The following is a 25,204-nucleotide window of genomic DNA, read 5'->3' on the forward strand; positions in this document are numbered from 1 at the left end:
CTGACTTCTGATCTTTCTAAGATTTCAGATTGGGGCAGAGAAAACTTAATGTTCAAGGTCTCAATCTATCAACACAACACAAGCTTCCAGAAAACTAGACCCTCTTCTTCAATGACATTCAACTGTTCCCATCATTTACACTGAATATCCTCAGTATGTCCTTTACTTATAAACTAAACTGAAAACTTCACATATCATCTGCTTAAATAGCTCCTATGAAGTTAGATGTTCCTGAGGTGTCTCTATCAGTTTTCTAATCTACCTAACTGCTAACTCTACAGAAGAGCTTTATCTGTCCATGTAAGGAGGACTCTTTTCATGTAAGGTGGTTTACACACAGATTTATTAGATATGGTGGAATTAAAAGATTTTTGTCTCATCAAATCCTCTCTTCCGACTAACTGTCATCTGCCATTTTCTCACCATTGGAATGTTGCTTTTCTTGCTATCTTCTCCCACTATTTTCATGCAAACTGAACATCTCTTCTCCTCCTTTGGCCTCACTGCACAAAGCTTTCTTTTTTCTCTCACCACTTCTCTGTCCAACCCTAATACAAATTAACAAATTATAGTTAACCAGTACTCTCATTCATTCATACCTTTCTCAGTGTGTGTAACGATATTTACCTGTGGATTAAAGGTTTTTCTTGGCATATCTAACCAAGTCTCTGTTAATTCAATATCAAAGTTTCCTTCAAATGCCAATCCTCCTTGAAAGTGTTTTATTTCAAACACTTCCTAAATTAAATTGATAGACACTTCAATTATTCTTTGCCCTTGATGTACCACTTACCTTTCATATCTATTAGCCTTTCCTTCCTCCCTATTAAAGAAAAAAAGCTACAATAGTTACCTCCAACTCATATGTTCCAACCAAGACTGGAACATAATGGCATGATAAAATACACTACATATCAGGCATACAAAGTGTCCCAGCCATTCCTCATCTTAGGGGGTATTTCCTGTCCCCACTGTGTGGTTCTGTCAGATATTGCTCTCAGCTTGATGTAATATGTACCAAATTTATGCTGCTAGCTACATCAAAGCATCCACATAGCTTTCACTTTCTCGAATGAGATCTTCCCATTTTAGCATCATCTGTACAGTTTTACTTATCCCTGCCTTCACCTCTTTATAATTATAAACAGTTATTTCATATTGTTTTTGAGTGTCAAATCTTTCAGATCTTCCACTACACTTCCTAGCATCCTGTTCCTTCAATATAACCCTTAATACATGTCATCATTCTCCCACACTGTTGTTAACTGCTGCACCTAATGATGATATTTAACTGTCCTCCTTATATTTGCTTATTATTATTTATGTCATTGAAACAAAATTCTTGAGCTTTATAATTCATTATAAATATCTATAATCTTTTAACAATAGTGTTTTTATCTCATACTTTAATTCACTGCGTTCTTTGGTTTGGTTTTCTTCATGACTATAGCTCTTTTGAATGCCATTTTTTTATTCTTCTTCGGATTCTTTTTAACCTTACTGGCACTTTCAGCCTTGGCTTTTTCTTTCTTTACAGCTTTAATTCCTTTGTCATTCTTGGCTTTTTCTTTCTTTACAGCTTTAATTCCTTTGTCATTCTTGGCTTTTGCTTTCTTTACAGTGTTAATTTCTTTGTCAATCTTGGCTTTTTCTTTCTTTACACCTTTGATTTTTGTGACATTCTTGGTTTTTCCTTTCTTTACACCATTGATTTTTGAGGCATTTTTAATTTTTCCTTTCTTAACAGGGTTGAGTTTTGGGGCATTCTTAACTTTTTCTTTCTTTACCGCGTTGATTTCTTTGTCATTCTCGCCTTTTTCTTTCTCTACTGGTTTGATCTTTTTTACCTTTTTGCCTTCTTTTTTCTTAACAGGTTTGATTTCTTTGTCATTCTCGCCTTTTTCTTTCTCTACAGGTTTGATTTTTTTTATCTTTTTGCCTCCTTTTTTCTTGACAGGTTTGATTCCTTTGTCATTCTCACCTTTTTCTTTCTCTACAGGTTTGATTTCTTTGTCATTCTCACCTTTTTCTTTCTTTACTGGTTTGATTTTCTTTACGTTGCCTTTTATTTTCTTTACAGGTTTGATTTTTTTATCATCCTTGCCTTTTTCTTTCCTTACATCTTTGAATTTTTTTGATTTCTTGGCTTTTCCTTTCTTTACATTTTGATAATTTTTTAATATTCTCCTATGCTTTAGGAAGACAAGATTGTTCTTATGAGCATATTGTAATAATTCATCTAGTTTTTCAAGTGAAGGGTTGAGAAAGGGCTGCACAGTGTTTGTAAGTTGAGCACAGAGGTCTTCTGAAATGGTACTAGATGGGTGGGACTCCACTAAGTTCAGCAAAGCAGTTAGCTTTTCTTGTATTTCATCACTATTTCCATAGTCTGAATTTGCTAAAGCATTCATTGCAACTAAATTCAAGTATTTCTTTTCAATTTCAGAGAGCTGTTCAGAAGGAGTAGATTCCTTCCTCGACTTGAATTTTTTCAGCTTCTTTATAGCAGGAGATAAATTTATATGCTTCTTGGTGTGTATGTTTTTCATGAACACTTTAATGTTACCCAGAATAAGACCTTTTTTTCTGTCAGTATGGGAAGAAAATTGCCCATTCCAAATATTCTGACTATTACCTACATCCATGGCAACATTGTCACAAACATAATTTCCCAAATAATGGCAACTACTGCTGTTATTTAAAGCTTTAGTAACTTCATTATTTATGCTTTTCCTGATTCCTAAAAGAACTTTTATAATATCTTGAGCCTTGAGTCGTGCTTCTGAAGGGCCAAACAGCAATACCTGAAAAATCATTTTGAATTAGTGGAACCTTGCATTATTGTTGTCTAGATAAAGAGAGGGAAGGGAAGGAAGAGGGAGGAGAGGGGGAGCTCCCCCCTCCTACCCTCCCACCCCCTCTCTCTCCAATAAATTTCAATGGCAACATCATACACCCAAGAAAACATGTATAAAACTTACTCTACATTGACAGTTTTATGCTTTTTGATGTTCATATTAATGAGGTAAATAAAAAGCTATGGGTAATGACAGTTTAGATCAAACAAACCAGTCATTGTTGTATAGACACTCATCTTAATCTTAACTGAATATTGTATTGGGATAGGGAGGGGTCTACAAGTGATGTGGTAATATCAAGTTTGCAGATACTGCAAAACTTTGCAGCAAGGGTAGCAATGGGAAGAGTAAAAAAATACGACCATATATCACCATCTTTCAAGAAACTCAAATGGCTAAGATTAAAGCAGAAACATATATTTGATGCAGAAGTAACTATTTTGAAAGTTTTACAAGGATTTCATCTAAAATGTTTTTTTTATCATTAAGTACTAGACGAGTTGTCACCAGCGGCATCAACAGAGACAGTCTGTATGTGCCATGCACTAACACTCACTGTGGAGACAGGCACACTTCTGTGCTATGAGTCAAGCTGTGGAATGCTCTCCCCCACACCATCACACAGGCACCCTTTCTTAACATTTTTAAAGTTTGACTTAAGGAATTTCTTTTAAAAGAGAATGTCTAAGTTAAACTTGGGATTTTACTGTAGTTTATTTTATTTATTTCCCTTTGTTTACTTTGCTTTAGTTTATATTTTTATGTAGCCATATGTCATAACTATAGAAATCACGCATTTGAAACAACTGTAATTCATGTGTTTATTGTAATTACAGATTGTTAATTGTAATTTGCATAATAACCACTTTGGTGGATGATAAAAAAAAATCTGAATCTGAATCTGCATCTGAATCTCTCTCTCTCTCTCTCTCTCTTTTTTAAGAGACCTGAATTGCTTTGCTGACGTAAAATAATGCAGATAATTATCATTAATTTGGATTCTTTTAATACAAAATAATGTGTTGAGCTGTAGTAGTATTCTCCTTCGAATATCTTTAAGCCTTCTTAGATAATGCAATCTCTGCATATTTGCATTACGAAAGTTCTTTCAATCTAATTTCATAACATCATTAACCTCCTCACATGTGATAATGGATGAAATTAAGAGAATTTATGTATTACTGTAAGCAGGTTTGGGTTGCAACCTACCATTTCAAATAAATTCCACCTGCTATAAACCTACACATGCTAATCCAGTTCCAAATGGCAAGTGTTGGTAACTGTATAAATAGTGTGATGATGTGAAGCTCCAAGATTAAAGTTTGGTCCCCAAATTTCCTGCTAGTATGGCTCTCACAAGTAGGGTGGTGAGATACTTTTTTTAATGAACTTTGTGATTAAGCACAAAGGCTAAAGAGAATCAAATTTTAACTGCCGAAATCTCGTTGTAACCCAACAGAGTTCTACCTTGTTAAATAAAGTTAAATAAAAAAGAAGAGTGAGAAAAGAATTAAATGTATACCTGAGGCTTTCCCTCATGGACAACTTCAACATGAGCACCAGAATCCTTCATGATTGACTGCACCATTGCTCCTTTCTTCCCTATTATTCTTCCAACATCCCTCAATTTGATATGCATTGACGTCACATCTTCATTCTGTAAATATATTAGTAGACAATATGACCAATGTTTTAATGAAGTATACTTACAAGATACAAGGATCCAGTTCTTATGCAGAAAAGAGCAGCTAATGAATGGAATGAGATGGTTACATGTGTGATACTGCAAAAGTTATATGAAAAAATATAGAAGTTAACTTAATAATAAATAAGAACAATGAGTGTGGATATGACTAAAGATAAATAAATAAATGTATGGGATGGCAAAAAAGTGTATATAACTGAAGATAAATAAATAAATGTATGGGATGGTAAACAATGGAAATAGGGAAATCTTAAATTGTTGAGCCATATATGAAGAATAAAATAAACCACAGGAAAATGGGAAATGCCAACACAGTAAAATGATCATCTCTTTGAATAAGCTGCAATATAAACAGTCCTATAATCAGGCTATGATTAGGGGAAGCATGTATATGTAGTATTATACTTGGTAAGTGCAGATGTGGATTAATTCTCTCCTCACAGGGTAACTTGGGATTAGGATAAATTTTAAGTTTAGTCCTAAGTAATGTCTAATAGTTTAAGCATTTTGTCTACATAGTTATAAATCCTCAAGAGGATATGAGTATACAAATTAATTATCTCTCTCTTTTGCTCTAATACATATATATATATATATATATATATATATATATATATATATATATATATATATATATATATATATATATATATATATATATATGTATATGTAAGAGGGGAAAACTGGCAAAAAAAAAAAAAAAAAAAAAAAAAAATCATAAAGAAAAAGAGATAAATGTCTTGAAACCTCCCTCTTAAATGAGGTCAAGTTAAAGGGAGTTGGAAATGCAGAAGGAGGTAGGGAGTTTCAGAGTTTACCAGAGAAAGATATGAATGATTGAAAGTACTGGTTAACTCTTGTTTTAGAGAGTATGACAATATAGAAGTGAGAGAAAGAAGAAATCCTTGCTCAGCAAGGCTTCAGGAGGAGAGGGATGCAATTAGCAAGATTAGAGTCAGCATAAAAATAACGGTAGATGATAGCAAGAGATGCAACATTCCAGAAGTGAGAAAGAGGTTGAATAGAGTCAGTCAGAGGAGAAGAGTTAATAAGATGAAAAGCAATTCCACACTATCTAATAACTGTGTGAGAGGAACCTCTACATGTAAAGAGTACTCCATACGTGGGTGGATAAGGCCCTCGTACAGAGTTAGCAGTTCGGAGGTGAGAAAAACTGTCAGAGATGCCTCAGAACGCCTAACTTCATAGAAGCTGTTTTAGCAAGAGATGAGATGTGAACTTGCCAGTTTAGATTATGAGTTAAGGGTAGATAGAGGTTATTCAGTGTAGTAGGAGACAGTTAAGTGTCACTGAGGAAGAGGGGATAGTTGTCTGGAACGTTGTGTTGAGTTTATAGATGAAAAAATTGAGTTTTTGAGTCATTGAACACTACTCAGTTTTCTTGTTTTTCTCAGCCCCAATCAGAAATCTTAGAAGATTAAAAGTCAGGCATTCTGTGGCATCCCTTCAGGAATTGTTAACTTTCTGAAGGGTTAGTCATCTCTGAAAAGATATGGATAGCATACAGTGGTATCATCAGTGTAGGAGTGGATAGGGAAAGAAGTTTGGTTTAGAAGATCCTTGATGAATAATATGAGGTGAGTGGGTGAACCCTGAAAAACACCACTATTAGCAAGTTTAGGAGAACACTGGCCATCTACCACAACAGCAATAGAATGGTTAGAGAGGAAACTTCAGATGTGTTGCAGAGAGGATAAAACCTATAGGAGAGTAGTTTTGAGATCAAAGCTTTGTGTCAGCCTGCAGCAAAAGATCTTGATATGTCTAAGGCAACAGCAAAAGTCTCACCAAAATCTATAAAAGAGAAGACCATGACTCAATAAGGAAAACCAGATCACCAGAAGAGCAATCTTGACGGAAGCCATACTAGCAATAAGATAGAAGATTGTGAAATGACATGTTTAAGAATGATAGATTCAGACTTCAGACAAGCAGAAGATTAGAGCTATAGGGTGGTAGTTTGAGGGATTAGAGCAGTCATCCTTTTTTAGAAACAGGCTGAATGCAAGCAAAAAGGAAAGGTAGAAGTCGATAAACAGAGTTGGAAGAGTTTGGACAGGCAAAATGCAAACAGGAAGGCACAGCTTTTTAAAACAATACGATGCAATAGGGAGAAACCCATAATCCTCCAAGGGTTTAGGCCAGGTAGGGTATGAAAACATCACTGCAAAGAATTTTAATTGAAGGCATGAAACAGTCAGGAGGAGGAGAGGGAGGGACAAGCCAAGAATCATCCAAGGTAGAGTTAATAGTAAAGATTTGAGAGAAGAGTTCAGTTTTAAAGACAGATGTGATGGCAGTGGTGCCATCAGGATGAAAGGAGGGAAAAGATGAAGAAAAGAGTTATTGGAGAAGTTTTTGGCCAGATGCCAGAAGTTTCAAGGGGAGATGGATTTTGAAAGATTTTGATATTTTCTGTTAATGAAGTTGACAAGTTGAAGAACAGATTTGGCATTATTACAAGCAGATATATAAAGCACATGAGATACAGGGGATGGAAGATTCAAGTATCTTTTGTAGGTACTCACTATCATGTATAGTGCAAAAACTGGCAGTGCAAAACCAAGGTTTGGAAGGTTTAGATTGAGAAAGAGTGAGGAATGTATGCCACCATACAGAGATGGGGCTCTGACATGGAAACAGTGATCATTCCAGGGAAAATCAACATAGTACCTGAGGAGGGATTAGAAAAATAGGACAAGCTACAGATATGAGATTGTGATTGGAAGAATCCAATGGGTAAGTTAGAGTAACAGCATAAGTAAGAGGATTAGAGGTAAGGAAAATGTCAAGAATGTTGGGCATAACTTCAAGATGGTCAGGAATATGAGTAAAGTGTTGCACCAGTTGCTCTAGGTAATGGAAGATAGCAAAGATGAAGGCTAGTTCACAATGATGGTTAGTAAAGGGAGAGCAAAGTCAAAGCTGGTGATGAACATTGCAGTCTCCAAGAATGGAGATCTCCATGAAGGGATAGAGAGACAATGTGCTCCACTTTGGAAGTTAAATAGACATAATGAACTAATGGATAGCGAAAGGAATAAAGATTTTTATCTGAAATGCACTTCTGTAAGATGCTTTTCCTTTAAATATTGAAAAAAAGTATAATCTACAAAATATTAATACTTACAAGTGAAGGTGATGGTGCTCCTTCAACATTGACTGCAAAATTGCCACCAAACAAGGTAACAGGACAGCCATAGCTAACAACAGACTGAGACACGTTTACATATGATCTGTTCTGAAACCTAACAGGACATTCATGGCCGTAGTGACCCTGTCTGCTACAGCAGTAACAGTATCGCTCCCCTAATGGTCTCGGAAGGCATCCTATGGGAGTCTTAGCCCTCAATCCATTGGTCTGAAGGAGAAGAATTAAGTATCAATTTTACCATGGCAATATCACTATCATTAATAACACTGATTCATTTGCAAATGCAGAATAAAATAAATATTTTAAAACTGGTACAATAAATCTCAATTACAAAGTGCCTTAAGACTATGCTCTCAGAATAATAAGGTTTCTGCAAAATGTAGCAATATCTATCTTATGTTTAGCATTTAAAACACACACACACACATACACACACACACACACACCGCGTAGTGTAGTGGTTAGCACGCTCGACTCACAATCGAGAGGGCCAGGTTCGAGTCCTGGTAAGCGGCGAGGCAAATGGGCAAGCCTCTTAATGTGTGGCCCTGTTCACCTAGCAGTAAATAGGTACAGGATGTAACTTGAGGGGTTGTGGCCTCGCTTTCCCGGTGTGTGGAGTGTGTGTTGTGGTCTCAGTCCTACCCGAAGATCGGTCTATGAGGTCTGAGCTCGCTCCGTAATGGAGAAGACTGGCTGGGTGACCAGCAGGGAACCGAGGTGAATTACACACACACACACCGCATATAGTAGTGGTTAGCACGCTCGACTCAGTTGAGTCCCGGGAAGCAGCGAGGCAAATGGGCAAGCCTCTTAATGTGTGGCCCCTGTTCACCTAGCAGTAAATAGGTATGGGATGTAACTCAAGGGGTTGTGGCCTCGCTTTCCCGGTGTGTGTTGTGTGTGATGTGGTCTCAGTCCTACCTGAAAATCGGTCTATGAGCTCTGAGCTCGCTCCATAATGGGGAAGACTGGCTGGGTGACCAGTAGGCGACCGAGGTGAGGAAAGAAAGAAAAAAAAAAAAAAAAAAAAAAAAAAAAAATCTTGAACATTTTATTTCATGTGATTTTTTTTTTTTTAATCATGCTACATGTCAACTATTTCTGTTAATAAGCCCAGAGATAATACTGATTTTGGTATTGGTCTTTTTTTCCTCAATGAATTACAAGCTAGAATGTTATGAAGTCAATAAAAGAATGAAAACATCATTCAGAGTGGATAAGCTAAAAATGGGAACCTCTGATCTAGACTAAACTTAATTAATCACCCTCAACATGGCTTAATGAAGGGAAAGTCATGCCTTACAAACTTATTGAGTTAGACAAATTCATGGATGAAGAAGAGGGTGAATTTAGGTAATTTCGTTCACACAAGAACTGCCATGTGTAGGCCCAATGGCTTTTGTAGGTTCCTTAAATTTCTTAGGTTCTTATGTTGAATAGAAAAAGCAATTTAATCATAGATAGAAACTGAACTTAAATTAAAGACTAGTCATGAAAAGTATTCCAATGTTTTTAAAATGTTTTTGAAAGTTAACTCTTAAGCCATTAATGTATCAATTCTAATTAAACAAGTCAGAAGGAAGAGAAAATCTTACAGTCAGATGAAATCGTCTCCAAAGATCAGGACAAAGGTCTTTTTGATGGCCTGGATAACTGCATAAGTGGCAGGTACGTGACAGATCCATAATAGGGCAGAAGTAGTGAGGCTCCCCACCACACTGAAACACAAGTTTATATATTAAAGACTAATGGTGTGGATGTGAAGTGTTACCACTTGGCTTAGCTTTATGGAGACATATATATAATCATCATTATGACTAACATTACAATTTCATGTACAGTGGTACCTTGAGATACGAGCTGCCCGAGATACGAGTTTTTACAATACGAGGTATGATTTGGTCATATTTTCATTTTGAGATATGAGTCACACTTGGGGATGTTGTCACTATAGTCGGCGGCTCAGTGATCATCGGTCCAGCCTCAGCTGAGCTAGTATCTCCGAGTTCCCTGTGGATCTCATGCACTGTGATTGTTCTATTATCATTTTCACACTATTTACAGACCTTTTTCATTGTCTAAAGAAAGTGCAATTTAAATTTATATTTATTGTTTGTGTGAATGGTGCCTGCATCCTTTCCTTCCTCCCTCCAACATGTGTCTCCAAGGTAAAAACACTAAATAAACTTTTGCTGTCATTTCATATATTTTCATGCATTGATAAAGTATGCATGTGTACATAACTGAAAAGGCAAAACAAATTTCTCCAACTCCACATACCTCCTCCACCAATGCTTATCACAGAGGGGTGGGAAAAATGTAAACAAACCTCTATGCCTGCTACAGTGGTGTGGCCTCTAGTCTGTCTGTCTGTCTGTCTGTCTGTCTGTCTCTCTCTCTCTCTCTTTCTCTCTTCATTTATTCAACGAATAATGTTTACAGAATTGACATCAAGCTCTTCTGTGATTATTGGAGCAGCCAGCCTTCCGTGGGTGGCTATATTTGTACACTCCAGCTGATTGACAGTCCCTAGAGAGGGTTGGGAATGTGGTAGGGTAATGTCCCATGGAATGCACCCTCACAGATAACTTTGTAAAAGTAGTTTATCTATTCATTCTATCTTTTGTTGTTTTATTATGTTTCTGTGCAATAATCATTATTTATAAATAGGTACCTTTTTCTTACCTGAAAAAAAAAAATAAATAAATAAAATAAATAAATAAATAAATAAAAAAAAAATAGGGGTGGTCTTTTTGGAGAGGGCAAAACAGATTAATGGCATTTCAATGCATTTCAATAAGAAATTTTTTTTTTGAGATATAAGGTTTATGAGATATGAGCTCCGTCACAGAATTAAACTTGTATCCAAGGTACCACTGTATTATTATCATTATTATAATTATTTCAAAATTTCAATCTCTTAACACTCCTTTTTAATATTCATTATGATAACCTTTAACCAAATTCATACTTCACTCATTAGCTTCCAAAGTATTCATCTACTCTCCTGGTATAGGTAATGCACATTATCTATAAGGCTGTGTATACCATTATTTGGCTTACCACCATAGTTTAAAACAACCAGAAAACACAGTTAAGGTTAAGGAATATATATCATTGCAAATGTAACACTTACATATACCAATAATATTTCTAAACTCAATATGTACTTCTCAGTGCATTACATGAACTATTCAGTGAATTACAACGTTACAAACCTTGCATGCTTACTTTAAAACAGCAGTTTTCAGGGCATTTACTCCGATAACAATGATTTGTGCTAGAACAAAGGTGGCACACTGGAACTCGAGGACATTTGCTGATTGGGTGTCCTTGTTCTCTACAACGTCTACACCTTTCAGTTACATTATAGTACCTTCTTTTTCGAGTAATTTGGTAATCAGCAGCAATGAGAGGCCAATCTGCTGGTGAACCTGAAAAAATTGTTCATGTGTAGTCACTGGCTTTACAAATTATTCAATTCTTGAATGAATGAAAGACCATAAAAATTCACTTGAGAAAGAAGTATGCTACGATGCAGCCCACCATGAAAATATTTACTGCTCCATTTCCAGCTTCACAAATCTTGATCAAAGCCAACCTTACATTAAAAAAGAAGAAGGGAAAAAAAAAAAAAAAAAAAATAAATAAATAAATAAAAAAAAAAAAAATAAATAAATAAATAAATAAATAAACGAAGTGGAATGTAGATACAAAGTAGGCAAATAAAAAATAAGTAAATGAATGAATAAAACTAAATAACTAAACCAGTGAAATAAAGATGATGATTATACTACTATTCTAATATAAAGAAATGAAGAACTTAAAGAATTAATAGCTGTACAATAAAACCTCAATTTAGAACACTATTTCAAATAGCTCTTTTCTACAAAAATAAGATTCCTACTCAATGAAAACTATTTCCTTCCAGTTTATGGGAGATACCTAATATTAATGTACAAGTTTCAATAAATAAAATTCATTCCTTCTCAAAACCAGACAAACTTTCCATGTATCACCACTTGTTCACACTACAGATAGATTCAAGTAAACTGCTTTCTTTAAGTACCACCAGACTTACCTGATTGTTGATGATGAATTTCTGACACATCAAATTCATCAGAAACATCAGAGTCATAAAAATTTGCCATGCTCTGCGTCCACTTTTCACACGACGGCTTTGTTTTTGTATCAGGTCGCCCTTTGGTGAAGTCAACAGAGGAACAATTTCTCTTGTTTTGTGGATTTTTTGTTACGTCAATTTTCCTCTTATTTGTTGGTGCATCCTTTGTTATAGTTTTAATCCAGCCTGTAAGCCTTTTATCAATATTCAATGTCAAATCTGTGCCTTTTGTAGCTTCTGGCATATCAACATCACAACTGTCTGATTCTGATCCAGCTGCTACATCTCTTTCCTTCTTTCCAAGCTCGCCTCGAATCCCTGAAATCTGATGCACACTTCTTGAATTTCCTTCTTCATTTATGGCTTTGAGAGATGAAGAGGGAGGCTTCTCAATTTTCCGATATTTATTATTGTTTGATTTTATACAAGTTCCATTTCTTATTCTTACTTTTTCTTCACTGTCAGAACTTGATTCCAAAGTTAATACTTCAGGATTTCTTTGTTTTGGCGGAGGAAGTACATGTATATCATCTTCTGAATTGCTGTCTTCCAGCTGTTGTACATCACCTTCATTCACAATGTTCTTTGATGCAATACTCATAAGGTTATTACATCTCGAATCTTCTTCATCATCTGAACATGAAATATTTCCTCTTTTCCTTTTGTTGGACTTTTCTTTAATTCTCTCTTGATCATCTGTCTCTATATTTTTCAGGATCAATCTGCTATCAATTGTATCATCTTCCTCCTCAGATGTCACCAAGGTACAATACAGTGCATCAAGAGGAACACTACCACGGATACTGCCATCACTACAGGTGCTAGACAGTCTTTCCCTTGCTGACTGCAAGGATATTTCATTTTCCTTTACGAAAGGAATACCATCACTAAAAGGAACTACAGGATCACAATTATTATTTACTTTTCCCTTTTGTCCAATAGAACATTCTTCGGTATTTCCCAAATCTATATTAGCAGTATAATCTGTCAGTGCAACCTCTGTACCTTCCTCAGTATTTATATAAATGCAATTGTCAAACTGGGAACTTTGAGTTTCATGATTTTGAAAGGCAATTGTTGGCATTTTGTGTGGAGAAGTCAAACTCTTCATTTCTAGCATGTCCAATTGGCAACCATCAAGCTGTGCAATCTGCTCATCATGGGTCTTGTTGGGGTTGACCTCCCCTTCATGTTGTTCCTCTATAGGTGACCTTCTCTCAGTGTCAGCTTCAGTTCCATCTGGATTTGCTTCAAAATACAACTGCTGATACAGTCGGAACTCTATATCTTCGGCTTCACTGTCAAATTCACTGTCTTTGTCCATGTCATCCAGTTCTTCAGAGCTCTTCATTCTTTGAAAGGAAAAAAAAAATTGCTTCAGCTGTAGTAGTAATTTTAGACAAGCAAAAAATATATCATACATATATAATACATTTGTAAAAAATGTCAGTAATACCACAGATATACAAGGATTTCTTGATTCATGAATGTTTAGAATAAGTGATTTTGGAATAACATGAGGTAAAAAAAACCTAGCTATTTTTTTTCATATTTAAGCATTATGTCAAGAAAATCAAGTTGCACGACTGGTTCAGTACTGTGATGCAGACACCGGACCATATTCTACAAACCATTATAGCTAATGATGTGATCTTAGCAAGACAAAATGGTGCATCTTAGACATAAGTCCATCTATGACAGGTTCTAACCTTGTGATATAGTCACAAGAGCTAAGACAAGGTTAACCCAATGACCCAATGACTGTCTGAACTTCTTGTTAACATTATGGGAACAGTTTTTATCATTAATACAATGATAAATATCAGTATAGATGACTAATAATGTCCTTCTTTAATGCAATGTATTATCATAAATAACCTTTGGGAGAGGTACGACTAGTTTTCCCAAAACTCAAATTAGCCTTGTTCCGCATGGTCTGCATGTGTTGGGCGTAACCTCTCATTTATCACGTTTCTTTTGTTTGGATATTACATTGTCTAACTATTCCTAAAAGTAGTAATATGATGTCAAAATAATTAAGATAAAAGAAAATTATGTCAAGAACATATTTCTTTCTATACATTTAAAGTTCACTAACTGTGAGCCATAAGAGGCTCAGTGGAATGATGGTCAAAAATTTCTGTGAGACCTGATGATAACTATATAGAATATGGCCCCAGCAGGTGTCACCAGGTGTTCCCTATGTGTACCGCCAAAATGGTGTATCATCAACTTAATGTCAGCTGAGTGCAGTTCTCCAGACTTGGTATTGGGTTAACCTTGTCTGTTAAAAAAGTTCAGTAAATAATAATGTTCCCTTTATGTGATTTTTAGTTGACATGATCACTTCACCAACATATCCCTTGCATAATTTGAAAAATCTTCATATATGCAGAAATAGAGGATAGAGGATAGAAGATATCTTTAGTCTTTCACCATAATCAACATGGCTTTTCTTACCCTTCTCATAATGTAGAACTTCTCATTCTGAGTAATATGAACCCACACATATCCATCCCAAATTGTTTATAATGTTGACAAAAATTTTTAAAGATTTACCATTTTTGGGGAAGAATGAGTTTAAGTGCTGCGACACATGTGCACCGAGGAATACTGTTAGGTGTGTTCCTTCATGTGTACATATTGTCATATTATTTGTGTATACATGAAATAATTCACGGCGATTGGTTCTTTTGTTTAGGCATGCAGCCACTGACCAATAAAAATAAGAGATAATAAATATAGCCACTCAGAGCAGTTTGTGGACCGGAATTGAATCAGTTTATGGAAGATGTCAGAATGGGTAGGGTGTTGCCTCAACTTTTTTATTGTATTGCCATATCTTATGAAGAGAAATAAGTTAACAACTAGCTACATGTAAATTTCTCAACATTACTAGTCAGGTTAGACTAATTTGCTTTTTATTCCATGAGTTTAATTGGGTTAGATAAAGTTAATTAGTTCTGAGAAAGATGTATCAGAAATGTATTTTGTCTCAACTAGGTTAGGTTAGGTTAGCTTCAAGTTAGCTTTAAGTTAGTTTTGGTTAAATAAATAAGTTTCAATAGGTTGGCATAGGCAGCAGTGACTAGCGGTGGTGGCAAGCATTCTTCACAGCAGTAACAGTCAAAATATTGGACTGTTACTTTTGTGGTACTTTGCAATAACAAAACTATTTTCTCTAGTGCATTTTGATCAGTTTTGTATTTATCTTTTTTTTCATTTCCATCGTAACACTGTGCTTTCTGAGGGGATAGACCATGTTTTGGGGGAAGGGAAAGGAGAGAATATAAAAAGTATTGATTTGCAATTAATGCAGTTTAATTTATAAAACAGGTCAAAATTACCAAAAAACTGTTTCATCCTGAAGTGAGAGTATGGTGAAAGATTAAATTTACCAGATAGAGTGGTATAGGTGATCAGGAACGTGTACAAGGGTAATAAAGTTAACTTCATGTTAGGAGGCAGGAAGGAAAACAATGAAGGAGTGAGACAGGGCTGCATGATGTCTTCAACATGATGAACACACAAAAAACTTCTAGTGAGGATTAAGAATTCAGAGAAGGGATCAATGATTGGAGACACCAGATATGGAAGAACAACTTAAAATAATGGAGTACAGAAGGGAATGACAATGACAGAAGTAGTAAGGTGATAGCAGCAAAAGACGAAGCCAGCAGGTTGTAAGAATTAGACGAAGAAAAAAATTAATAAAAAAATATCAATAAATGAATAGAAGTAAAAAAAAAAAATCTAATGCGAATGAGTGTTATTGCTAGTGCTAAACTAAACTTAATGTAATTACTATTGTAAATAACACTGCCGATAGAGGAATATCTTTTAAACATTAGCTGCCGGCGTTATCATTAATCTACAACACATAAATATGGTGTTCCTTATGCTTAGCATGAGGGGATCTAGCCAATCAGGCACTACATGAAAAAAAGCGAGTTAGTAGTGATTCTAGACAAATGCCGTTGCAGGCAGGAAGAATGCACTATAAGGAACAGTGACAATGACAGCTGTTCAATGTGTGTCTTCATCTGCTTTACGATAACTCACACATGTAATGACTCAGGGCCCGAATTCACTGTTGTAGCGACCTAAATGGTTAATACATCTCTCACGTAGTGGAATTAAGACTTTCACTATGGTCACCTCAGCTAGACTTATTGGCTCGATCCCACGTGCGTGCTACACTATAAGTGACGGAAGGCCCTGTGCCAAAACACACCACGCAGAGTTCGTTTATTGGCTTCGATTCTAAGTTGACGTTACTCGATAGCTTCTTACAAGTTTATAAAGAAGGTTGGGTTAGAAATACATGCTTTAATAGGACGAAAGTTGTTGTTGCATCAGTAATTCTATGCTAAAATATATCCTGCAGATTGAAAAAAAAAAAAAAAAAAATTGTTACAATAATCTAGCTATTGGCAAATTAAACTTACCCAACAGCCGAACCTCCTCAAGAGCCGCAATATTATTTTTAACTTTACTTGGTTTTCTTAGATATAGAAAAGGCTTACGATAGGATAGACATACACAAACTTGATATTACTTGGAAAGGGGGAGTAGGCAGGAAGATGTATGAGGAACATAAGGTGAAGTTCACGATAGGAAACATAACAGGTTGAATGAGAACCAATATTGGAGCGCGTCAGGGATGTAGTACGTGTGTCACCAACCTCATTTAATATCTACATAGAAGAATTACTATAACAGGATTAGGTTCACAGGGTGATGAAATATAACATTAATAACAGAAAGGAAACAGGACATGGAGCATCGAGTTATTGCAGATAACTAGCATATAATTATGGACTGGAGCGATGTGCAGTGACAGGAAATGCAAGGTAATGGAGTTCAACAGTGAGGTGCAGGGACAGTGGGTATTAGGGAACAGTACCTACCTATATATTGAAGGTGGTGGATGGATAGGTACACTTACATGGAACTAGAGGTTAACAAATAAGGATTTGGAGGTAAAAAAAATAATAATAATAATAAATAAATAAATAAAAATAATGAATAGAAATAAATAAATACATAAATAAATAAATAATAATAATAATAATAATAATAATAATCAATAAATAAAAAGATAGATAAATAAAAAATAATAATAATAAATAAACAAATTAAATTAGATAATAAACATAAAATAAAAAAAGATAAATGAAGGGAAAACCAGGAAGAGAACACCTGGGTATGATAAAGTAGGCAGGGCGTAGGACGCTACATCAACAAGTATGAGGTAGGTAAAAGTCTATGGAAGGGAATGGCAGTACCATACTGTGTGCATAAGTAGTCTAAAATTACCCACTACCGGGAGGATGATTTAGCAAGATATTAGATAAGACACAGGATACCGTAGCTATATATAAGTAGGTGGGATTAGATATGCTTCACGCAGCACAGCAGTGGAAGCTATATAATTTAGAGAGACTATAATTTAGAGAACACGTTTAGAGAGGGCTAGGATAATTAAGGGAAAGTTGAGTTTTTTGAAGGTAGGAGGAATCGATGAATATAAGAGGGTGAAACACGTAGAGAGGAAAAACTCTAGCAGGTCTTCATGGAGGAGGAAAATGGATATATGGAAAAGGAGGGATCTTGAGGAATGGAGAAGGACACAGAGAGATGAAGAAAAAGATAGAAGAAAGTGGTTTAGCTAGATGGCAGGCAGGAATGTAAACAAAGTCCACACTGAAGGGAAGGAGGATTTTACATTTTTTTTTATCCAGCGATGAAAAGCGGAGGTTAGAAGAAGACGACCACTTCATCAAACAAATTAATGAAAAGAAGAAAAACACATTGTAGAATACTATTGTGTATTCCAAGCCTGTTACTAAAAATGAAGAGGTTATAGAAGCGACAGAATCACTCTAAACAAAAGGCAATCATGAACACTGACAAAGAGAATGAGAATAAACTAAGGAAAAATGAACATGACATAACTATGAATTTGCGCGAAAATATGGAATGGAAAGACCAGAAGGACAGATAGGCATGTTTTTACCTTGAAAATAGACTATTGTTACAATTCTTACGACTTCATGACAAGCACCGTTCAATCATGGTCCAACCCTGCATCGAGTCTCGATCTCAGCACTGCCCTACTTACCAGTACAATGCTGTGATGAACTATACAAACTACATAATAATTTTAGATGGACTCACAGTGTTGAAAACGACCATGGTGAAACGACACCGAGGTCTCAACAAGCAGAATACAAAGCGATCGTTAACACAATCTCTCCCTGGTAACTATACTCTTCATGGCAAGGATACTTTTAAATTGTGTCCTGTTACTGTTATAAGATTGTTGTCTTCATAGTGAGGATACACGGCAGAAAAATAAGACAGCGAGGGGAACTTCAAGAAAAGAATAAGCGACGATGAAAGAGTGAGAACTAACGAGTTAAAAAAACTTTTCGAATCATTGGTAAGTATGATCTCAGAAGCAAGATAAACTTTGAAAATTGACGAGCACGTCTCGTTAATTCACACACTTTGTGTCAGAGTAACTTTACCTCAGTGATATATTATGAATCATTGTATGCATCAAAGAAAATTTAATATGAGGAGAGAATAATACATAGTACAAGTAGCCAAGGTTATGATACTGCAAGGCGTAGTGGATAAGGTGGTGAGCGTGGGATCCGGCAGACGTCCACGCGTAGGTTCGAATCCCACCACGTACAGGTTTGAAGCTATGCCATTTGTCGAGTGGTTTAAAGTTACACAAGTCACCATGATACCTAGGTTCTAGATGGTTACACCGAAGATACCCTTGGGTGGTGATATGGGCCCTAATATGGGTACCACTATATATAAAATTGCCTGCGCCACCAATGGGCGAAAGCTGAACAGCGCTTCCAAAATATACTCTTCATGTATGCCTACAGATGCTATAGGCCATAATAAAAATAAATAAATAAATACAAATAAATAAATAAATAAAAAAAACTGCAAAATTTGCATATATTTTTTTGATGAAGGCAATTATGTATGTAGCATGAGCAAAATTTAAAGTCCTCAAAGCTATATTTAGCTCATGTTTATGGACGTAAGGTAAAAAACTAAGTGAAATATAATAAATGAATAGATAAATAAATAAATAAATAAGTGAAATAAGAATAATAAAAGTTAGATAAATACATTAATAAATAAGATGAATAAATAAACAGTAAACAAACAAAATGAGGATGTGATTCCAAGCACCATTATTACTTCAGTTCTGCATCATACGGCCACAGAGGGCAATGTCAGGAACACGTGTCTCCTTCTGTGTTAACGTGTCACTTTTCAACTCGGAACTTCAGCTAGATTGCTTAATTTTCTTACAGCATTTCGTGCACTCACTCACTCACACACACACACACACACTCTAAAAATTATTCACGGATACTGCAAGTACTAAAATGAGCTTAAAATAATGTTCATGGCATGACTAATCTTACATAACCTGCTAAATTACCACACCAACGAATCACTATGTTGGCCAATTCATATTGATTTTAATTCATCTTGTCATTCTATTGCGTGTTATGACAAGTGGGATTGTGAGCCACACCCGGCCAGTGATAATGCCATGCCAGACATACCACAGGTTGAAACACGATCGACTAGGGGCGAAAAGATAAACAAGACCTACACAACCTACCACCTGTTCTGTTGATGTCCTCACGTATCTACTGTATATGCCTATCATAATGACTCGATGTGGAGGCCAACACAGTTCCGTCCTTGAGTCCAATCTCTTTAATCTACCTTAAGAACATGATCTTTGCTAAACTCTTTTATACGCTTCCTTAACGACCCCAAGAATGCAGCGGGTGTCTATAGATCTATTTCTTTTTGAGCTTTGATCTTTGCTACTCATATGGGAGGTTAACCAAGGCAAGACGGCATGCTTTTATATATCAATGATGATACTACTACAATACTACTACTACTACTACTACTACTACTAATAATAATAATAATAATGATAATAATAATAAGGATCAGGAGGAAGAGATTCCCAGTCTCTTCTCCATTTGTTTCAGTGGACAGTGCGGAAGAACTATACTCGCATTTATAAGAGCATTCATTGGGCGGGGAGTGCGTTTCTTCCCACAGTATACAGTACTTACAAACCTGATGCCTGCTGCTCACTACAGCCCATGGAAGCATTTTGTATTTGACATTATCCAGTATATTTTTTATTAGATTTCGTATAACAAAGGAGTATACAGTGTCATGATCTTGATGATATATAAATCCTTTTCAGATCTTACAAAACACGATGTAAATAACATAACTATAGTAAGAATATATATTATATGAAATAATACAGTATATTACATTGCATGACTCGAAATGACACACTTAAAACACAGTGAGGTTTGCACTCTGTCTCGTGACGATGGGGATCATGACCCCCTCACAGCCATAATCATGTTGGGACAAGATATCTTCGGCACGTTATAAGTACCTGTCGCGCGTGTAAACGCGCAACACCCCCCCAACCCCACACGCCTGGCATTGACGAGTAAACGCAGTAACACAATACTACGATGTTTATATATATATGTATATATATATATATATATATATATATATATATATATATATATATATATATATATATATATATATATACACACACACACACACACACACACACACACACACACACACACACACACACACACACCTATCTATCTATCTATCTATCTATCTATCTATCTATCTATCTATCTATATATATATATATATATATATATATATATATATATATATATATATATATATATATATATATATACACACACACACACACACACACACACACACACACACACACACACACACACACACACACACACACACACACACACCGGGGACCCGTAAATTCACCGCTGATTCACCAACACTATAATGATCCCAATATCATTACTGCTATTAACGTTTCTTTTTTACGGTGTTACCACGGGCTACCGATGAGCGCAAAAAGTAGTCTTTGTACCCCAGTAGAATATAAATTTCCTAACATGCACACCATATTAAGGGCAGATAAACAGGTTCGTAAGGCTGATACACAAGGAGGTGGTGCAAAGTTAGCCAATCACTCTGTATGTGTACTATCTAATCTGTATATCAAGTAGTATCTTTTCTTTCCGTTAATGTTTGGTGATAATGTCTTGTCAACAAAGTTGGTGAGGTCGTTCATCAGTGTTTTCAAAGCTACGCACATTCATGATGATTTTGGCTTCTGGAGTGAGCAACTCTATATTGAAATTCAATGTTAGTGCCGTCTCAGACCCAAAAAAGCCGTGTACATATTTTCCTTACTTATGAACACACGAATATTCTTCACTTAATTTGTACTACTTCCATTCATTCTAAAGTTCACTTTCAAGGCATCTCCCATGAAACACGTTCCGATGCAAGTTCGCGTGTCTAAGTTTACCTCTGATTGTTGCTCAGAACTTAAAGGGAGAGAGGAAGGGAGAGATCACACACATAAATAAAAAAATTCCCCCACCAGCAGCAACATCTTAGGCGAATACGAAGGCAGCACACGACAGAAATTTTTCACTATATTGAACAGCTCATACAAATCTCTCTAAGACTCCTTGAAAGCGATTTCATTCACACGAAGATTATATATATCACTCAGTTTAAAAATTATAGTTAGAAATTTAATGACGATGATAAGAGAATGAGTTCACAAAACTCTCATCTGCATAAAAAATGGAACAAGAAACATCAACTCGTCTGTTTCGGAACAAAATGTTCAGAAACAGACAACATCCACCACAAAGTGAAAGGACAACTGGACGGAGATGAGCATAGAGGGCACGGGCAGTTATGGCCAATGCCTCCAACTTCCCTTTATTCCGTTTCTTCACGCTTTCCTTTGTTGAGATGGCATTTCATTTCCATTGCACGTACTTTGTTGACTCCTTCAACGTCTACTTCTCTGTCGTCGTTCCGGGTGGTCTCCCTTCTCTCACCTCGATCGCATCAATATGAATACCCGGTACGCTTAAAAGGCTGTGTTGCTTTACAGTGCCTCGGTATTGGCACGTCGAGTTTCGTCACTCTACATGGAGGAACTTAAATCATAGCATGCTTGGTCTCCTCGTGGTGTTCTGAATGGTCGGAGTGCTCAAGCTCAGGTAGGTCTGGGCAAGGGGTGCACACCTGGAGGTCACACACACTCCTCTGCTCCTCCGGTATCATGTCTAAATCCGTCTCAGCTGTTCCGGGGGGATGGTAGTCCGCCGGAGCGCCTATGGAGAAGGAACGCCGAAAAAGTGAGACGGAAAGGGAGGAAGGAATAAATGGTGCATGAAGGCAATGCAAATAATCACACTATGTCAATAGTGGTGGCAAAACTGTCACTACTAAAGGCGGTGTCACACTAGCACTTTTTCCGTCGATTAATGCGATTTCCGTCGATTTTTCACCGTTCCGCATGAACTTATCGCATGAATTTGTCAGACGATAGGGATTGTTTCCGTCTGCAAATTTTCCGCCTTTGTTTACATACCAAGACCAAGACCACAAGACTTGCCGCGTCTCCTCAACCTGCTTCTACGTGCATTGGTTCTACCACTAACCATGAACGCATCCATGCACGCTTTTTGGCTTGTTTAGCTCGTCTGAGTTTCTTAATACACAGTATTACGTTCAGAGCAGCGTATCTTTGCCGCAGCGTGGCCTCCATGTTTGTGTTTACATTGTGTTGGCGGGAAGTGACGACGGAAAGTGACGACGAAACACCGTTTGTGTGTGACAGGCCGCAGCCAAAATATTGTCGATTTTCTGAAAAAGACGGAAAAAGTAGACGGAAAAAGTGCTAGTGTGACACCGCCTTAATTCTGATACAACAACAGCAACAACAACAACAACAACAACAACAAATACTACTACTACTACTACTACCACCACTACTACTACTACCACCACTACTACTACTACTACTACTACTACTACTACTATTACTACTACTACTACTATACTACTACTACCACTACTACAATTAGTATTATTACTACTACTACAGAAACAACACAGCATGTGCGCGCATCAGGCTATCCATTTGAGAACACTTGTGTTTTTTCTAATTTGAATTTCAATAACAGATATAAAAGAAATTCATTATAAAATAAGGGAGACAATATCTTTGAATCAATGTAAATGCTCAAACCGTAAAAAAAAAAAAAAAAAAAAAAATGAGGTACTGGCATAAACCAAAATGAAACAAGTTATGTTGGTGTATGACTCATCGCTTCGTTTGAGGAAATCTGAGTCTGACTTGTTCTGTCAGTCAGCAAGTATCACGGTGCTATACAATATCTTGAGATGGTCTGAGTTGGATTTTGTCACGGACTGATTTATAATTAAAGATAAGAGTGAAAAAAAAATACACACGTCAACAAACAGGTATATAATATTAATGATAATAATGATGATAGTAGTAGTAGTAATAGTAGTAGTAATAGTAGTAGTAGTAGTAGTAGTAGTAGTAGTAGTAGTAGTAGTAGTAGTAGTAGTAGTAGTAGTAGTAGTAGTAGTAGTAATGATAATAATAATAATAATAATAATAATAATAATAATAATAATAATAATAATAATAATAATAATAACAAAAACAATAATAATAACAATTAATCAATCTCCATGGCACATGATATTGATTTACATAGCGAGAAGCCAACGTGCACAAAACTACATTATGTAGAACTCCCTCTATCTAACTTGCTTTCCCTGTTCTGCCATTCTCCTGACAGTGAAGCACCGTGGTGAATATGTCAAAAGGGCACTGACTTACCTGGCGTCCAGTGAACGCGCAGCAGGTAATGGGCGATGCCGAAAAGCACGACGTAGGTTGCGTCAAGGATACCCACATAGAAGAAGGTGTTGGATCCCCCAACAGCAGAAACCATCAGACCCCCGACCAGACTCCCCAGCGAGACACCTGAGGGACGCGTCTTTCAGTGTGTGCACTAAATCTTGCCAGTGTTACACATTACCTTCGGCAAAGGTGTACATTAAACAAGTAAACAAGAATCAAATGATATTTAAAGATACATGAGTTTTGTTTTAGCCTTCTTGTGTGTAAATGAGCCGTTTTTCGTAGGCTTTCTTTTGTCAAGGATACTTTTTATATATCAAATTTGAAAAAAAAGGAAGAAAAAACAGCTGTCTGGAACTGAACGTTTCGTAATTTAAACCGATACTCAATATATATAAAGGACAATTGTTTTATGGCTCCATGAGAATTAATAGGTATTGTACTTGTTCAGATTCTTAAGACGTTGTAGTGTAAATGAGTGAATCCCTCAACACTCAGACACAGCTGCTGAAAAGAAAGACCTGACAAGAAAATTACAGTGTTAAGGTTCTGACCTGTGATGAAGGTGGTTTTGACTATTCCCTGCACGGTGGCCATGGCTCCAGGCGGGGACATTTGGCTGGCGGTGGCGATCATGTTGGGGTAGAAGAGCCCGAAGGACGCCCCGTGCAGCAGCTCAATGGGCGGGAAGAACCATGGATTGCTCACCGTAGAGTACAGGAACACTCGGATTGCCATGGCCGTCAGGGAGATGCCAAAGGTGATCTCGCTGCCCAGCTTCTTGATCACCAACGCTGTGACAATAATTGGTAGGTTTGTATTTAATGGCGCACTGATAACACGGACGAATGGTACCACATCTCTGGGACAGTGTTATTCCAGTGACATTACTGTGTACGTATATATAGCGCGCGCAGATGTACACACGCACGCATGCACACACAGTGTATAGTGGAGGTTAACACACTCGGCTCACAACCGACATGGGCCAGGCGCGGCGAGGCAAATGTGTAGCAGCGAGTATTGGTACGGAGTTGTGGCTTTTGCTATCCCGGTGTGTGGTGTATGGTGTGGTCTGAGTCTTTCCCGAAGATCGGTCAGATGAGCTCTGAGCTCTTTCTGTATAGGGAAAGGCCGGCTGGGTGACGACCGTGCTCGCGCGCGCACACACACACACACACACACACACACACACACACACACACACACACACACACACACACACACACACACAACTTCATAAGTAACGTCAGCACCTTCCACTGAGGTTTATACACGCTTGAGTGATAAAGGCTCTCATTGACAGGCAAAGATAGTGACTAGTGTGTGGAGAACCTCATCCTCATCTACATACACGTACATCAGACAGCAATAGTAATGAAGCTCTAAGCTGTATGGGGAAGGCTATAGTTCACGATCACGAATCCATCAGGTGATAATTAGGATTACGTTAAATTACATACACAAATATGTACTTCCTATTGACGCA

At 36.6% G+C, this 25,204-nt stretch overlaps 2 protein-coding genes across 8 annotated transcripts in view; both read right to left on the reverse strand.

Annotated features, from left to right (window-relative positions):
• Nucleotides 1-1,342: 1,342 nt before the first annotated feature.
• Nucleotides 1,343-18,010, reverse strand: LOC123514734. 5 transcript variants are annotated; one of them, XM_045272821.1, is made up of 7 exons: nucleotides 17,989-18,010; nucleotides 11,823-13,216; nucleotides 10,973-11,175; nucleotides 9,337-9,459; nucleotides 7,715-7,945; nucleotides 4,381-4,515; nucleotides 1,343-2,804 (listed from the first exon to the last, which is right to left on the reverse strand). In XM_045272821.1, the coding sequence occupies exons 2-7, from the start codon at nucleotides 13,213-13,215 to the stop codon at nucleotides 1,407-1,409; spliced, it is 3,483 nt and encodes a 1,160-aa protein (XP_045128756.1). In that variant the 5' UTR covers nucleotide 13,216; nucleotides 17,989-18,010; the 3' UTR covers nucleotides 1,343-1,406. The 5 variants fall into 5 exon arrangements, with proteins under 5 accessions (XP_045128756.1, XP_045128754.1, XP_045128753.1 ...); XM_045272819.1 differs by having other exon boundaries at nucleotides 17,884-17,990; XM_045272818.1 differs by lacking the exon at nucleotides 17,989-18,010 and adding an exon at nucleotides 16,023-16,082.
• A 2,048-nt stretch (nucleotides 18,011-20,058) lies between these two features.
• LOC123514736 (major facilitator superfamily domain-containing protein 6-like) overlaps nucleotides 20,059-25,204 on the reverse strand; it is a 10,122-nt gene continuing 4,976 nt past the window's right edge. For all 3 annotated transcript variants that reach the window (XM_045272823.1, XM_045272822.1, XM_045272824.1), the window contains exons 5-8: nucleotides 24,270-24,509; nucleotides 23,692-23,838; nucleotides 20,678-22,147; nucleotides 20,059-20,565 (exon numbers count right to left, since the gene is read on the reverse strand). In XM_045272823.1, the coding sequence (XP_045128758.1) occupies nucleotides 21,972-22,147; nucleotides 23,692-23,838; nucleotides 24,270-24,509 (563 nt within the window). In that variant the 3' untranslated portion in view covers nucleotides 20,059-20,565; nucleotides 20,678-21,971. The remainder of the gene's footprint in view (nucleotides 20,566-20,677; nucleotides 22,148-23,691; nucleotides 23,839-24,269; nucleotides 24,510-25,204) is intronic.

This window comes from Portunus trituberculatus, chromosome 38 (genome assembly GCF_017591435.1).
Source record: "Portunus trituberculatus isolate SZX2019 chromosome 38, ASM1759143v1, whole genome shotgun sequence".
Lineage (NCBI taxonomy): Eukaryota > Metazoa > Arthropoda > Malacostraca > Decapoda > Portunidae > Portunus > Portunus trituberculatus.

Excerpts from the sequence above, each read along its gene's own strand:
- LOC123514734 (XM_045272821.1), bottom strand. The coding sequence starts at position 13,215 with ATGAAGAGCTCTGAAGAACTGGATGACATGGACAAAGACAGTGAATTT. Across the intron at positions 11,176-11,822 it reads AATTCATCATCAACAATCAG|GTTCACCAGCAGATTGGCCT; the intron begins GTAAGTCTGGTG and ends CAATTTTTTCAG. Across the intron at positions 7,946-9,336 it reads GGAGACGATTTCATCTGACT|ACCAATGGATTGAGGGCTAA; the intron begins GTAAGATTTTCT and ends CTTCTCCTTCAG.